This window comes from Sciurus vulgaris (genome assembly GCF_902686455.1).
Source record: "Sciurus vulgaris genome assembly, contig: HiC_scaffold_182_arrow_ctg1, whole genome shotgun sequence".
Taxonomy (NCBI): domain Eukaryota; kingdom Metazoa; phylum Chordata; class Mammalia; order Rodentia; family Sciuridae; genus Sciurus; species Sciurus vulgaris.
This window is the reverse complement of record NW_027632871.1, coordinates 382,886-398,793: the sequence shown is the minus strand read 5'-3', so window position 1 is coordinate 398,793 and position 15,908 is coordinate 382,886. Positions and strand designations below refer to the sequence as shown.

At 42.4% G+C, this 15,908-nt stretch overlaps 1 protein-coding gene and 1 pseudogene across 2 annotated transcripts; one reads left to right on the top strand and one right to left on the bottom strand.

Annotated features, from left to right (window-relative positions):
- Positions 1–1,814: 1,814 nt before the first annotated feature.
- Positions 1,815–3,192, top strand: LOC306652414 (upstream stimulatory factor 2-like; annotated as a pseudogene). The gene has a single exon. The product of its transcript is annotated as an upstream stimulatory factor 2-like (transcript).
- Positions 3,193–3,741: 549 nt separating this feature from the next.
- Positions 3,742–4,279, bottom strand: LOC306652395 (noelin-like; the record flags this gene model as incomplete). The annotated part of the gene is made up of 1 exon (XM_079125312.1): positions 3,742–4,279. One exon carries the CDS (start codon positions 4,277–4,279, stop codon positions 3,824–3,826), a length of 456 nt encoding a protein of 151 aa, XP_078981438.1. The 3' UTR covers positions 3,742–3,823.
- Between the last annotated feature and the right edge of the window lie 11,629 nt (positions 4,280–15,908).

Sequence of the window (15,908 nt, the reverse complement as noted above, 5' to 3'; positions counted from 1 at the left end):
GATCATAAATGAGGTCAGGAAAAGAGTAAAGAAATTGTATTTAGAAATAGAAAAAGAAAAAAAACTGGTAATAAGAACAAAAGGTGGACTGCTGTTGTTGCTCAGTGGTAGAGTGCTTGCCTAGCATATTTGGGGTACAGGGTTCGATTCTCATCATCACATAAAAATCAATTAATAAAATAAAGGTATTGTGTCCACTACAACTAAGAAATAAACAAATAAAACATAACAAAATGTAAGCTAAACAGCTGAGTAAATGAGGTGAATTTTGACTTGTTTTCTTGCAAACACATGTCCAGCTCTCAAATAGCACAATTAATGAATCCCTTCTATAAGGCTGAACAAACAAAAAGTGAATCCCAGCAACAAACACAATGCCTGATATTAAGAAGGTATTCAGTGGAAGGAGGGAGCACACACGGTTCCAAGCTTCAAACCTGACATGAGCTCCAGCTGACATGAGCTCCAGCTGACGTGAGTCTCTGGATGGACAAATACTGTTCATGCTCGTTGGGGCAGCTAGACTATCACAAGGACCAGGCGACCCAGCTACACAACCTGGTTCAGTGTCTGACTTTCCTCATCTGTGAGTGTATGGACCATCAGGCGCTGGAAAAAAGACAAGGCCTTTTACCTTCACAGTATGTTCTGGCAAACTCAGGGACTGTGGATCAAATATCCATGTGGCCTGCAAACTCCATCATCAAGTTTTTTAGGTCCTTTAAATCAATAAGTTTTCCTTAAACCAATAGTTTTTAGCCTCCAAACTGCTGGAGATTGACAAATATTGGGCTAATACATATCTTGTAAATTTTGTTTTCAAAGTTGGACTTATAGCAGAATAGCCATGCATGTAGAAATGAATGTCACATACTAAGTACGTCATGAAAACTTCACATAGTCTTGTTGATTAACATTCTATCTTGTTTGTGCTTTGTGTCTTCATGAACCTTCCTTCTGAAGCCCCAGCTGGGTGAGGTGCTCCTGTTAGGTGTTTATGGCATCAGCTCTCTGCTCAAGCTTGTCATTCATCATGTCCTGTTCTACTGCTTCTCATTAACTCTGGACTGAAAACTCCTTGAGGACAGAGTTTATGTCTCAATTATGCAGTAATCCCATTAACTGGTGCAGTGCCTAGCATGGTGAAATAACCATTGGAAGAATGAATAATAACATTATTTTGGACACCGTTAATTAAGGGACCATGACACTAACAATGCTCATTCTTCTAACAAATATTATTTACAGGACAGACAACGCGCGCGCTCCCCGGGGGCTGCACTCCCCCCGCTCGAGTCAGCCCCAGGCTCGCGCCACCCCACGCGCGCGCAGCTCAAGTAAAGGAGAGGAAAAAAGGGGAAAAAATTAGAAAGCGGCGGCAGCTGCAGCAGCGATGCGCCGCCGAACGGGTCTAGGCTGGAAGGCGGGCACGCGAACCGGTGATCCAGGGTAGAGGCGGCGGCCATCCAGAGCGGGCCTTGTTAAAATAAGTTGCGGCGGCGGCGGCGGCGGCTGCTCAGGGAAGGAGGCCTGAGGGCCGCGTGCGGCGGGCGGGGGGCGCCCGCGCTTTGTCCAGAAGCTTCTGGCAGCCTGGAGTCTGCGGGTGGGCAGAGGCGGAGGCGGCAGGAGGAGGCGGCGGCAGCAGCATCTCCTCATCACATGACCCCACTGTTTGTCCCTGTGATCAGCGCGAGCAGCTCCCTTGTCTCCTCAATCCCCTCCTGCCCCGTGGCGTGAGCGCCAGGCTCGCCCCCTTCCCCAACCCCCCAAACCGTCCCATCCCCTACCTCCCTGGGCCTCGCCCCCTTCCCCACGGACATGCTGGACCGGGATCTGGATCCAGCTGCCTCGGCCGCCGCTGCTGCCGCCGCCAGCCACGACCAGGGACCTGAGGCCAAGGAGGGCATCAAGCTGCAAGAAGGCGGGGACTGCCCTGGGGCGGAGGAACAGACGGCGGTGGCCATCGCAAGCGTCCAGCAGGCGGCGTTTGGTGACCACAACATCGAATACCAGTTCCGCACAGAGAATAATGGAGGACAGGTGACATACCTCGTAGTCTAGGTGACTGATGGTCAGCTGGACGACCAGAGCGACACAGCTGGCTCCTTCAGGGTCATGTCCACGGCTGCCTTCGCGGGGGGGCAGCAGGCTGTGACCCAGGTGGGTGTGGACGGGGCAGCCCAGCGCCCTGGCCGCGCCGCTGCCTCTGTGTCCCCAGGTCCCGCAGCACCCTTCTCGCTGGCTGTAATCCAAAATCCCAGCAGCGGAGGCTATCAGTGGAGAGGCCCGGTTTGCCTGTTTCCCCACATCCAGTGTGGGAGATACCACTGCTGTGTCTGTGCAAACCACCCAACGGAGCTTGCAGGCTGGAGGCAGTTCTATGTCATGATGACACCCCAGGATGTGCTGCAGACAGGAACACAGAGGACAATCGCACCCCAAGCACACCCCTATTCTCCAAAAATCCACGGAACCAGAACACCATGGGATGAGAGAAGGAGAGCTCAGCACAATGAAGTGGAACGGTGGCGGAGAGACAAGATCAACAACTGGATCGTCCAACTTTCAAAAATCATTCCAGATTGTAACGCAGACAACAGCAAGACAGGAGCGAGTAAAGGGGGGATCCTGTCGAAGGCCTGCGATTACATCCGGGAGGTATGCCAGTCCAAACAGCGCATGCAGGAGACATTCAAGATGAACAACAAGTTCCTCGGGCAACAGATCGAGGAGCTGAAGAATGAGAATGTCCTGCTTCAAGCCCAGCTGCAGCAGCACAACCAGGAGATAGTGGGCAAGAGCACTTGGCAGTGACGCCCGCTCCCACCATGCAGCCACTGCCCGCCTCAGCTGCCCCCTCCCCCAGTCCTTAGCGCAGAGAGGGACAGATGCCCCTCCCCCAGCTGCACTTTTTATAGTAGATTTTTAACAAAAACGGGGATAAATAATGCATTTCTGTGGATACATTGCCCACTGCCCTCCTCAACTTGGGAACCATACCCCTCCCCACCTGTCTGTTGGTCTCCCCTCCCCTGGCCCTCACCAAGCCAGCACTTCTAGTAGTCTCACCTGGAGGTGAGAGGGAGGACAGAGGCCCTGCTGCTTCCCGCTGCTTCCTTGGTCTCTAGACGTGCTGAGACAGGGTGCTTATGGGAAGGAGGGAGCCTTGGTGGCAGTCCCTGGGGCCTGGACCTAAGCAGGAAGGCCATGTCCCACTCCATCTGTTGTTTCTAGATCCCTGCTTCCTCTGGGCATGTGTGTTAATTTTCTTTATGGAAAAAGGGACAAAAAATATAGAGAGAGGTACTTAACTGCAATAAACTGGCCCCTGTGGCCCCCACCTTGTCAAAAAAATATTATTTACATGTCAACTCTATGCCAGGCAATGCAGGTAATTAAGGTACCATAGTGAGCTAAACAGACGTGTTCCCTGCTCTCACAGTTCTTAGAACTCAGTGATAGAGGTGGCAGATGGTGGAAGGAAGCAGGTCTAGTCTTCTGTGAAGAAACCTTTTTTTTGGGGGAGGGGGGAGGAGGTCTTTATTTTCAGTTTAGAATGCAACATCTTAAGGTTACATGCTTTAAGTCACACACACAAAGTTCTTTTTTTTCTTTCCTTTTCAAAAAATGCATTGACAAGGATTCAAACTATCCATGAAATGCATCTAGAGTTGCATGCAAAGGAGGATCCTGGTTGAATTCAAGGTTCCTTAGGGATATGGTGCTAAGATGGGAAAGAAACAGTAAAAATGCAGGGTGCCAGGTGCTCTCCGGGAGTAGACTGCTTCTTCAGTCACTGAGGCATTGAAAACACTCTTTTAAGTTAGCCCTTGAACTGCCTAGTCAGGCTCTGCTTGTGACTCTCTTCCACCTGCTTGTACTTGGACTCCAGGCCTTTCATTTGATTCTCCATCTTCTCCACGTACTGCAAGTATCTCCGAGTCCTCCTGTCCAAGACTTTGAGGGATTGAGACATGTTCTGCACCTTCTCCAGTAGCTGCCTCGGTTGTTTCGTGTGGGCATCGTGTGAACATATGGTCTGCTGGGGGGTGGCCACTGTGCAGATACATCTGCCCTCACTGTCCGGGGCAGAGCTGTACACCTGCCAGCTTTCCTCAGGGTTGGTGGGCATCACGCCGGTGCTGCGGTCCACCGTTCTGCCGCAGGCTGCCGAGAGCTTAGTGGTATTGAGGCCTACCAGCGAGGGCAGCTTCTGGGACTTCCAGTTGGTGATCATGGTCATAGTGCTCAGAACAATCCCGATCTTGAGCAGCGGCATTGACTTCGCGCCTCAAGTTGTCTCCTGCTCCCGAGCCCCGCTGGCGCCCGCTCGGGCTCTTGTGCCCCCGGCAGTATCAGGTGGAGGCACTGTGGCGGGCAGGGCCGCCTGCCCATGTCCCTGCGGCCCATCTGCCCGCCCACCTGCCAGCCCGCCGCCGCCACCACCGCTGCCACCACCGCCGCTGCCATCCAGCGTGCCCAGGCCATCCCCGTGCCAACGCTGGCGCTGCCCGCACACTGCCTGCCCACTGCCCGCTGCAGGCGCATCCTCCGTGCTCCGCCACCAACAAGGGCCCAAGAAGCCTTCTTGTGTTAAAGAATCATCCCTTTTCCTTCCTGGGTTAGTGTTGAGAATAGCAGAGGTGTATATATTTTGTACTCTAAGACTTCTGCAGATTTCAGTTTTAGTGTGTCTTTTTGATTGTGATGTAGTCTTCCCTAAATAGTAGTTAATTCCCCAGTTACCTAAGCTGAAGTGCATCAGGCAGCTCATTATTCAGAGGTTTTGAATTTTTTGTTCTTTCCAAGCAGGTTCCTTATAGCAAGGCCTGAGGTAGGGGGATGGATGCAATGACCTTTTAAGTTTGAAGCCTTTCTCAATTATACAAATTAGATGGAAATTTTGTCCTGGTTAAAGAACTCAGCAGAAGGTGATGATGAAAAGGATGAACAGACCTATTTTGGAAGTTCTCACTACAAAAGATGAGAGAGTGCTGATTTTTATGGTAGAGGAAGGCACCAATGTTTGGCAAAAGTCTGAAGTGAATAGTGAAGTCCCACAGATATAGGGAAATGTGAACTTATGCTGCTCACGGGAAGGAGATCACAGGCATCATTGAAAGAGGCATGTGAAAGTCTGCAGTTTGTGTTGGCATGTAAAGTCAGGTCATGATATGATCCACGAAAGTGAATTCAGGTTGAGAAGAAAAATAAGCCCTGAACCCAGGAGTTCTCTGTCTCTAAGAGGTATGAGAAATAAGGAGGAACCAGTGGAGGAGATTAGAGGAGCAGCAGCATGGGAGGAAGCAAAGTATCAGGGAATGTCCTGATGCCCAGGGGGAAAATGGCACAGAGTGATGCTCAAAGGATCACAAAGAAAATAATGGAAAGTTGACAGTTGGCTTCTAGCTTAGTGGTGTTGCTCTTGGTAACTTTTCTTGTCACTTGTGATCTTGACAAGAGCAGTTTTTATGGACCAGTGAAATCGAAACCCTGACTGCAGTACGTTGAAGAAAAATGAGGAGGAGAGTCACTGCAGATTTCAAATTCAGACAGATCTTTAAACAAAAATTTCTGTAAAGAGAAACAAAGGAAGTACTTGGTGGGGAAAAGTAAGAGACAAGAGAAGGGTTTTTCTTAGGATGGAAAAAATGATAGCATAATTATATGATGATTGAAATGATGTAAACTAATGAGTCAGGATGGAGGCGGGAAACTGTTTATAGCATTGGGCTGGTATTTGGTGTTTCAAGTGAAGCACTGGCCTCAGATAGGAGCTTGGATAATTAAGTGATGTGCAGAAAGAAATAGAGTAAAGTAGGTGGTAGGTAGATGGGGTGGTGGTGGGCTACGGAAATTCTCTTTTAATTGTGTCTTGAAACAGTCCAGTTATCATGACAAAGTTTTTCACTCTTCCTCACCAACACCAGACATCCCACCTTATGCCACCCCTAAGATTCCTGTCCTTTGTTGTCTGTTCCCATGAAGGACTCCCTTCCTCCTTTCGTCCCCAGCTCTCTTCTTCCTCTCGTTCATCTGAAATGGTACCATTAGTCTTCCAGGTTTCCTGACTGCATCTCTCTTTTTTCTTTGCCTTGTGTCTGGCCACCTCTGCTCCCTGTGCAGTCCTCATTACCCAGACATGGATGCCCTCTCCTACAACGAAAATCTCCCTCTCCACAATTACTGTGGTTGTTTATCTTGGCAGATACAATACTGACAAAGGTGATCCCTTCAGAGTTCTGCCCCCTCAATTCCTTGACCTCTTTTATGCAATGTTGTTTTTTTCTTTCCCTTCATCCCACCTTAGCCACCCCATCGTGGTCATTACCCAGATCTTGTCATCGAGAGCAACCATAGCCCTTTCTGAACTATGTTTCACATCTTCCAGAATCAGCTTCTTACTCTCCATCATCTTCCTTTAGGGCCTCCATTCATCTGCCATTTCTACCGTCTCTTGGCCCCTTCAGTGTCTTAATTCTCTCTAATTTAGATCTGATGATATGGAATCATAATCACACACACGAAAACACCTTGATGCTCTTGTTATCTCTCCTCTGTCATACTCCTCTGCAAAACTCCACCCTAGATAAGCCCAAGAATCTATTCCTTCCCATCTTACACTCAAGCAGCTGAACATAAGTAATGAAAATCAAAACTTACTGTCATCTTGGACTCACTTCAGTTTCTGGCCACAAATCTCAAATGTGCATGCAACTCTTCCAGACAATTCTACTATAGTACATTCTAAGTAAATTGGATTTCCAAGTCCCAGAAATGACAGTATCTTCTTTTCAACATCACTTCCTCTCTGCATCTTAGCTTTTGCTCTAACCTCATATTTTAAGAGAAATTAGATACACTCAGATGAGAATGACATTGTCTAAAAATGAAATTTATAAATCCATTTCATTCTGTACTTGTGTACTCTGATGGAAAGATACTCCTATCCTTATATCAAACCAATTTTTGGTTCCATTCTCTTGATTCTCAAGCAGCTTGCTCCTAAAATTACTCTCTTTCACTATGAACTTCTCTCATTCCAGTACTGATAGTCATTTAGATTATTTCCAGATTTTTCTTTCCTTCTTCATCAGAAGCAATAACACTATGAAATATATATATATACATATATATATATACACACACACATATATATATACATACATACATATATGTGTGTGTGTGTGTGTGTGTGTGTGTGTGTATATAGTGTTCAGTTTGTTTAGAATGTGATCCTCAAGGCCTGGCGGCGTACCTGATATTACAACCCACTTAGTGTGTGCAGGGGAGGGAGAGGGAAGTCTGAAGGATCCAGCTCCTTTAATAGCATGCCTTAAATTAATGGTTCTATTGAATAATGCAGGGCCTCTTTAATGATTTTTCCTATGTATGATCTGAGCTGTGGTTTTCCTTTCTTGTGTTTCTTTCTATATCTAATCCCTTTTATTCTGTTTTAGCAATTCTCCAAAAACATCTGACTTGCTATTTACTGCCTTGTGATGGCTAATTTTATGTACTAACTTGGAGGGTGTTCTTGCATGTGATCAGTGGTTAAGTTGGTGCACTTTGAGTAAGTAGATTGCTTTCTCTAAAGTAGGTGACTTCCATCTAATCAGTCAAATGCCTGAATAAATAAAGACTGGCTTTCTTGGGCAAGAATAAACTCTCCAGCAGAGTGCTTTTCAATGGAACTGTGGTGGCTTCCCTGAATCTCCAACCACTGGCCCACTCTGCAGAGTTTGGACTCCTACCTCCATGATCGTGTGATCCAGTTCTTTATAATGGATCTCTTTCTTTCTATCTGTCCCTTATTACCTGTGGGGGATGTATTCTAAGATCTCCAACTGAAGCCTGAAACCTCTGATGATGCTGAATGCTATAGACACTCTGCTTTTCCAAACACATCTACGATCAAGTTGAATGTACAAGTTAGGCATAGGGAGATGAACAAGAACTAATGATAAAATGGAACAGTGATAAAAATATGCTATAAAAGTGTTCCCTCAAATATCTTATTGTACTACACTGTAGTTTCTTACCACAGTTTACCATGGGTACCTAAGCAGTGGAAGTGGAATCTCAGATAAGGCAGGACTGCCACACACACACACACACACACATACACACACACATTACTGGTTCTGTTTGTGTGAACAACCCTTGGTACTACACTTTTATACCATTTTTGGTTTATTTCTGATGTTACTGACTAACCTTATTTAAATTCTCCTTTTTGTCACCCTATCAGGGAAGGTAAATAAGCGCCCTCTGTTCAACGATGATCTACTTCATCAGACCTTATTTTTTGCTTTTATTACCAGTATCAATATGTTTTATTATATCCATGTCTTGGTCTGTACTAACTCTGTTAATACTACTTTGCATATTTCTCATCTAATTATTTTTGCTTCTGACTTTATATCAAATTCTCAGGTGATTGCTCTGTATTCTTCTAGGAGGGATCTCAGAATTGTGCTCACTTGGCTTCAAATTTTATGATTATTTGAAAGAATGGAAGAAAGTTCCAGGGTCAACTTTGTAATTTATTGTTTTAAAAATCTGATCAATTCATTCAAATTCTCTAAGCTCTAATTATTGAATAGTCTTACTATTTCAGTGCTATAATTTCTATAACATAAATTTTGAAGTTAAATAGTCCTGAATTCAAGTGTTACATGTGCCATTTTTCAGGAAGTTGTTTCATCACTTTGAACTGCAATTTTCTCATCTTTAAAGTGGACTAGCTAATAGTTATTTCACAGGATTGAAAAAAGAATCAAATGAAATAGTTTTTTAAGCACATAGAGGTGCTTAGGATGTAACAGGGTCTACATAAGCTGCATCTTTTGTTGCTTTTATTATTACCAGTATCATTTATTTATTGATTTCTAAATTCAATAAATGATTATCAAAAGCTTACTATGTATCAGCACTCTCTGTATCTCCTATCTGACACATAGTAGGTACTTAAGAAACATCAATGACCATAATGTAAAATAATATGCCCTTGCAAAATTTAAGATGCTTTGAAAGCTACAGTGTCAGTAACAAGCCTAAAACTTGTGCCCCACGTGGGATACATTCAGTCAGCACACTGACTGGTTGGCTCTTTGGGTCTTGACTGGTTTGTCTGAGGATTCGTGTCCAAACTAGATAACTCAGGCCCTCTCTATGTGTCTCAGCCTCTGGTGGGTTATCCCAGGAATGTTCTCCTGACAATGATATACAGGGATAAGAGTGAGTAGAAACATTCAGGTGCTTTTCCAAGAAGTTGAAGCAAGTCTGGTAATATCTCCTTGGCCACATAAAGACAATACATGATTTATATCCTCAAAGGACACAGAGAAAGGGGTAAAGTAGTAGAACCATTAATGAAATCATTCCATCCCACCAATAAAATACAATTGAGTGTAATGACATTTGCAAGTGTGGATACATACATAGAATGTTACTCAACAAGACTACTCTGTAAAGTTGTAATGATGTACATAGTATGTGACATTTATTTCTACATGCATGGCTATTCTGCTAGAAGTCAAACTTTGAAAACAAAATTTACAAGATATGTACTAGCTCAATATTAGTCAATCTCCAGCAGTATGGCTAGGGTCTAAAAACTATTGGTTTAAGGAAAACTTCTTGATTTAAAGGACCTAAAAACCTTGATGATGGAGTTTGCAGGCCACATAGATATTTGATCCACAGTCCCTGAGTTTGCAAGTACATACTGTGAAGATAAAAGGCTTAAGTTACCCCAGGCAGCAGTAGGCTGGGAAGGCAAGTGGGAATGAGGTGTGTGCTGTTTCCAGAGGTCAGGGCCAAATGTTGGGTCAGAAAGCTCAAGACAGAAAGGAGAAGTTATAGGTGGCCTGAATGCCAGGAGTCGGTGACACCACCTTGATGCTGAAGCAACTCTTTGGCACAGATGGTAGCATGGGATGTTTAGAACCTAAACATAGGGTCAAGAAAACACATGCCTGGAGAGAGAGACCATGAGAAGGCTGCAGAGAGTAGACACAGACAACATTTTTAGTGGGGCCACTTCATCTTTTTCATTTATGCATATCACTCATGTCCTGTTTTTAATGACTTCATGGGCACACATTGCTCCTTGACTACTCACAAATTATCCACTCTCCTAGGAGTTTTTTTGGCAAACCTCCCTAGCATTGCTTTACAGAATGTAAGTTTTAATGGTGCACCTCTTCATAGGTGTGCTTCCAGTGACTTCATTTGACTTTTTGATGAGTAACTAGGAACAATTATGATTCATGTCTCTACTCCCTTTCTCTCAATATCCAGCACATTGGAATAAGGACCTACTCCCTGTATTGGCTCTCCAAACTCAAAAATTTTCTTAACAACAATATTAGGTATTTCATAGCCAATATTAAAACATGTATTTTATCACCAAAATGTTATATATTTTTTTATTAAAAAATTTTAGCTATAGATGGACAGAATACCTTTATTTTGTTTATTTTTATGTGGTGCTGAGGATTGAATCCAGTGCCTCACTTGTGCTAGGCAACTGCTGTACCATTGAGCCACAACCCCAGCCCATACATCTCATTCTTTCTGCTTCCCCACCTCCAATAATGAAATGGTCTTCATCCTCATAAACATGGTTTCTTTCCTCAGTGTTTGACCAGATGATGGCCAAACCAAGATGAAAGCTCCACATGAGAGGAGTCATTTATTGCACTGTGTCCATGCTGAGGTTAGGTCTGCAGTCACCCAGAAGAGTGGATGATGTGGGTACTTCCTTAGAATTTCCAAGTCTAAGTTGATTATAATTAAGGCTGCCTTACCACAGTCTGCTTCTGTGAACAGTTCCCATTCCAGACCCATAATTGTGTCTAATTATGTACTGGTTTAGATTAGAAAATCTATGACACTAGAGAGCCTATAAGTGTCATGAAAAGTTGGTCAGGGGTGGTCTGAATTTTGGAGTGCTGATCTCCTCCGGGTCCAGCGGTGTGAAATAATCTGGTTTCTCCTATTCTCCAGGAAAGTATTAGCAAGGATAGAACCTTAAAATCATTAGCTGTTAGCACAGAGCAACTGTGTGATGGGAGGATTGGCTCCAAGGTGTTGATCCACAGCAATGAGAATGCATACCTTCACAAAGGTCAGAGCCAATGCCAGGGAAGCATGAGTGCTGGGTCGGGCAGTAAGTGGTTGACCTGGCTTCTTTTGAGCAATTGGCACTTCCCATCTTGAGGAATATTGCTGTCAGATTCCTATCATCTGCCATTTGCCTGCCTCTCGCCTGTCCATCTCCTGCCTTATACCTATCCATCACCCAACCCACGAGGTTCACCTCCCTATTGTCCGACAACAGTCAGCAAACTGATTGCCGACTGCCAGTGGAGCACCAGCTGCCTGTTGTTGCCAGGAAGTTCACTGTTACAGTACCTGCAGTTTTGATTACATGTGGCTGCTGCCATTTTGAGACAACAGCCAGGCCCCATAGGACCCCTGACCAGACTGACTGAGCCCTGTCTCCAGAAGCACTCAGCCCGACCGATCACTCCCTGCCTCTGGGACCCTCACATCAACTGACTGCTCCCTGCCTCCAGGACCCCTGGACTAATTGACTGCACCAGGACCCCAGACTGACTGCACCTGGCCTCCAGGACCCCTGCCTGACAAACCACACCCTGCCTCCAGGACATCCTGCTAACCATGTCCACACCCTGAGATGTAGCTCCCCATTTGCCAACATATTTGGAAGCCAGAGCAGCCAGCTTGGATAATCCTGGAAGCCAGAACTCCGATCTTTAGGTGGGGCAAATCCCATCCTGAGACACCTGCTGGAGATGTGAAGCTCATTGTCAGGTACCTTTCATGCATCAGGCTACTGGACACTGGGAGGTTTCATTACTATATGACCATTATACTGTAGATTTTCTTTTTTCTCCTAACTGAAAATTCTTAAGTTTTTATTTCTTTACTTTCTTTGCTCTTTTCCTTTTGTTTACCAGTTCCCTCAGAGTCTCTTTCTCCCTTTTTTGCATGCTAACATCCAAATTCTTTTGATTACACTCTCTCCCTTTCTATTATAAAACTTCTGTATATTCTTTTCTTATCCCATTAAAATCCACATTATACACCCCTCTGAATACTCATTGTCCTCCATTAGAAACTGCAGACCTCATAGCAAATCTGTTTGTTTTATTGAAGATAATATTTGAACTCATTCCGTTTATTATGAAAATTTATTAATTGTCTTCATAGGGGCTATTTGGTCTAGGATTGCATAGTGTCTGAATTGGGCACTGCTAATATTGATCTCCCCTTAAATAAAAGGTTTTGGAAACCTATAAGGCCACTATAAGCCTATAGGGGGAAATCTGCAATATCCTAGATCTGCACTGCTAGAGGGGAAGATACATGAACAACATGAAAAAACAAGGGAAGAAAATGATCCAAACAAATCTAGATTCTATGTTCATAGAATCTAATGACAGTATGTTAGAAGAAATATCAGAAAAGGACTTCAGATTATACATGATTAAGATGATTCGTGAAGCAAAGGATGAGATAAGAGAGCAAATACAGGCAATGAATGATAATACCAATAAGCTGACAGAGCAACTGCAGGAAACAAAAGATCATTTCAAGTAAGAAATAGAGATTCTCATAAAAAACCAAATGGAAATCCTTGAAATGAAGGAGACAATAAACCAAATAAAAAACTCAATGGAAAGCATCACCAAAAGACTAGACCACTTGGAAGACAGAACCTTAGACAATGAAGACAAAATATTTAATCATGAAAATAAAGTTGTCCAAACAGAGAATATGGTAAGAAATCATGAACAGAATCTCCAAGAACTATGAAAAGACCAAATTTAAGAATTATTGAGATTGAGGAAAGCACAGAGATACAAACCAAAGGAATGGCAACCTATTCAATGAAATAATATCAGAAAATTCCCCAAACCTTAAGAATGAAATGGAAAATCAAGTACAAGAAGCTTACAAAACATGAAATGCACAAAATTACAACAGATCCACACCAAGGCACATTGTAAAGAAAATGCCTAACATTCAAAATAAAGATAGGATTTTGAAGGCTGCAAGAGAAGAGCATCAGATTACATATAGGGGAGACCAATATGGATAACAGCTGACTTCCAACCCAGACTCTAAAAGATAGAAGGGCCTGAGACAACATATTTCAAGTTCTGAAAAAACATGGTTACCAACCAAGAATCCGATACCCAGCAAAACTAACCTTCAGATTAGAAGATGAAATAAAATCCTTCCATGATAAACAAAAGTTAAAAGAATTTAAAAATAGAAAGCCTGAGCTACAGAATGTTCTCAACAAAATATTTCATGAGGAGGAAATGAAAAACAACAATGGAGGTCAACAAAGGGAGGGACTACCTTAGAGAAAGACCACAAAGGAGAAACAAAGCCAAATTAAAAACCAAAAATTAAAACCAAAAATAAGCCCAAATGACTGGGAATACAAATCATATCTCAATAATAACCCTGAACATTAATGGCCTAAACTCACCAAACAAAAGACATAGACTGGCAGAAGGGATAAAAAGAAATGCTGCCTGCAAAAGACTCATCTCTTAGAAAAAGACATCCACAGATTAAAGGTGAAAGGATGAGAAAAAAACCTACCACACACATGGACTCAGTAAAAAAGCGGGGTTTTCTATCCTTACGTAAGATAAAGTGGACTCCAAACCAAAGTTAGTAAGAAGTGATAAAGAAGGACATTTCATACTGCTTAAGGGAACCATAAATCAGTAAGACATAACGATAGTAAATATTTATGCCCCAAGCAATGGTGCATCCCTGTACATCAAACAAAGCCTTCTCAATTTCAAAAATCACATACACCACAACACAATAATTCAGGTGACTTTAATGCACCACTGTCACCACTAGAAAAATCTTCCAAACAAAAACCAACCATAGAAACCATAGAACTCAATAACACAATCAATAACCTAAACTTAATGGACATATATAGAATATCATCAATCAATGAGCAGATTCACTTTCTTCTCAGCAGCACATGGAACCTTCTCAAAACTGGACCATATGTTATGCCACAAAGAAGCCCTTAGGAAATGCAAAAAAAAAAATAGAGATACTGCATTGTGTTCTATCAGATCATAATGGACTGAGAGTAGAAATCAATGACAAAATAAAAAAGAGAAATTACTACAACACCTGGAGACTAAATAATATGCTATTGATTGAAACATGGATAACAAGAAACATCAGGGAGGAGATAAAAAAATTCTTAGAGGTCAATGAGAACAATGATATAACATATCAAAATCTCTGGGACACTATGAAAGCGGTACTAAGAGGAAAATTCATTACATGGAGCACATTCCAGAAAAGAATGAAAAGTCAACAAGTAAATGACATAACATTACAGCTCAAAGCCCTAGAAAAAGAACAGAAAAACAGCAAAAGTAGTAGAAGACAGGAAATAATTAAAATCATAACTGAAATCAATGAAATTGAAACAAAAGAAACAATTTAAAACATTGACAAAACAAAAAGTTGGTTCTTTGAAAAAGTAAACAAAATAGACAAACCCTTAGCCACACTAACAAAGAGAAGGAGACAGAAGACTCAAATTAATAAATTCGTGATGAAAAAGGAAATATCATGACAGACACCACTGAGATACAGAACATAATGAGAAGCTACTTTGAAAATCTTTATTCCAACAAAATTGGAACTATTGAAGACACTGAAAAATTTCTAGAGACATATGCTCCTCCCAAACTGAACCAGGAAGACATACACAATTTAAACAGATCAATATCAAGCAATGAAATAGAAGAAGCCATTCAAAACCTACCATCCAAGAAAAGTCCAGGACCAGACGGATTCTTACTCAAGTTCTACAAGACCTTCAAAGAAGAACTCATTCCAATACTTCTCAAAGTATTCCAGGAAATAGAAAAGAAGGGTACCCGACCAAACTCATTCTATGAAGCTAATATAACCCTCATACAAAAATCAGGCAAAAACTCATCAAGGAAAGTAATTTTAGACCAATATCCTTGATGAATATAGATGCAAAGGTCCTTAACAAAATATTGGCAAAACATATCCAAAAACATATTAAGAAAACGGTGCACCACGAACACGTGGGGTTCATCCCTGGAATGCAAGGATGGTTTAACATCCATAAATCAATAAACATAATCCATCATGTCAACAGACTTAAGGATAAGAATCATATGTTTATTTCAATTGATGCAGAAATAGCATTTGACAAAATACAACAGCCCTTCATGCTCAATACACTAGAAAAAATAGGGATAGGAGGAACATACCTAAACATTGTAAAGGTTACTTATGCTAAGCCCATGGCCAACATAATTATTACTGGAGAAAAACTGAAATCATTCCCTTTAAAAATGAGAACAAGACAGGGATGTCCTCTTTCACCAGTTCTATTCAACATTGTCCTTGAAATCTAGCCAGAGCAATTAGATAGACTAAAGAAATTAAAGGGATACAAATAGGAAAAGAGGAACTTAAGGTGTCACTATTTGCTGATGATATGCTTCTTTATTTAGAGGATCCAAAAACCTCCTCCAGAAAACTTCTAGACCTCATCAATGAATTCAGCAAAATAGCAGGATATAAAATCAACACGTGTAAATCTAAAGCATTTTTATATGCAAGCAATGAAACTTCTGAAAGGGAAACGAGGAAAACAACTCCACTTGCAATAGCCTCAAAAAAAATAAAATACCTGGGGATCAATCTAACCAAAGAGGTAAATGGTCTCTACAATGAAAACTACAAAACACTGAAGAAAAAAATTGAGGAAGACCTTAGAAGATGGAAAGATCTCCCATGTTCTTGGATAGGCAGAATTAATATTGTCAAAATGGCCATAC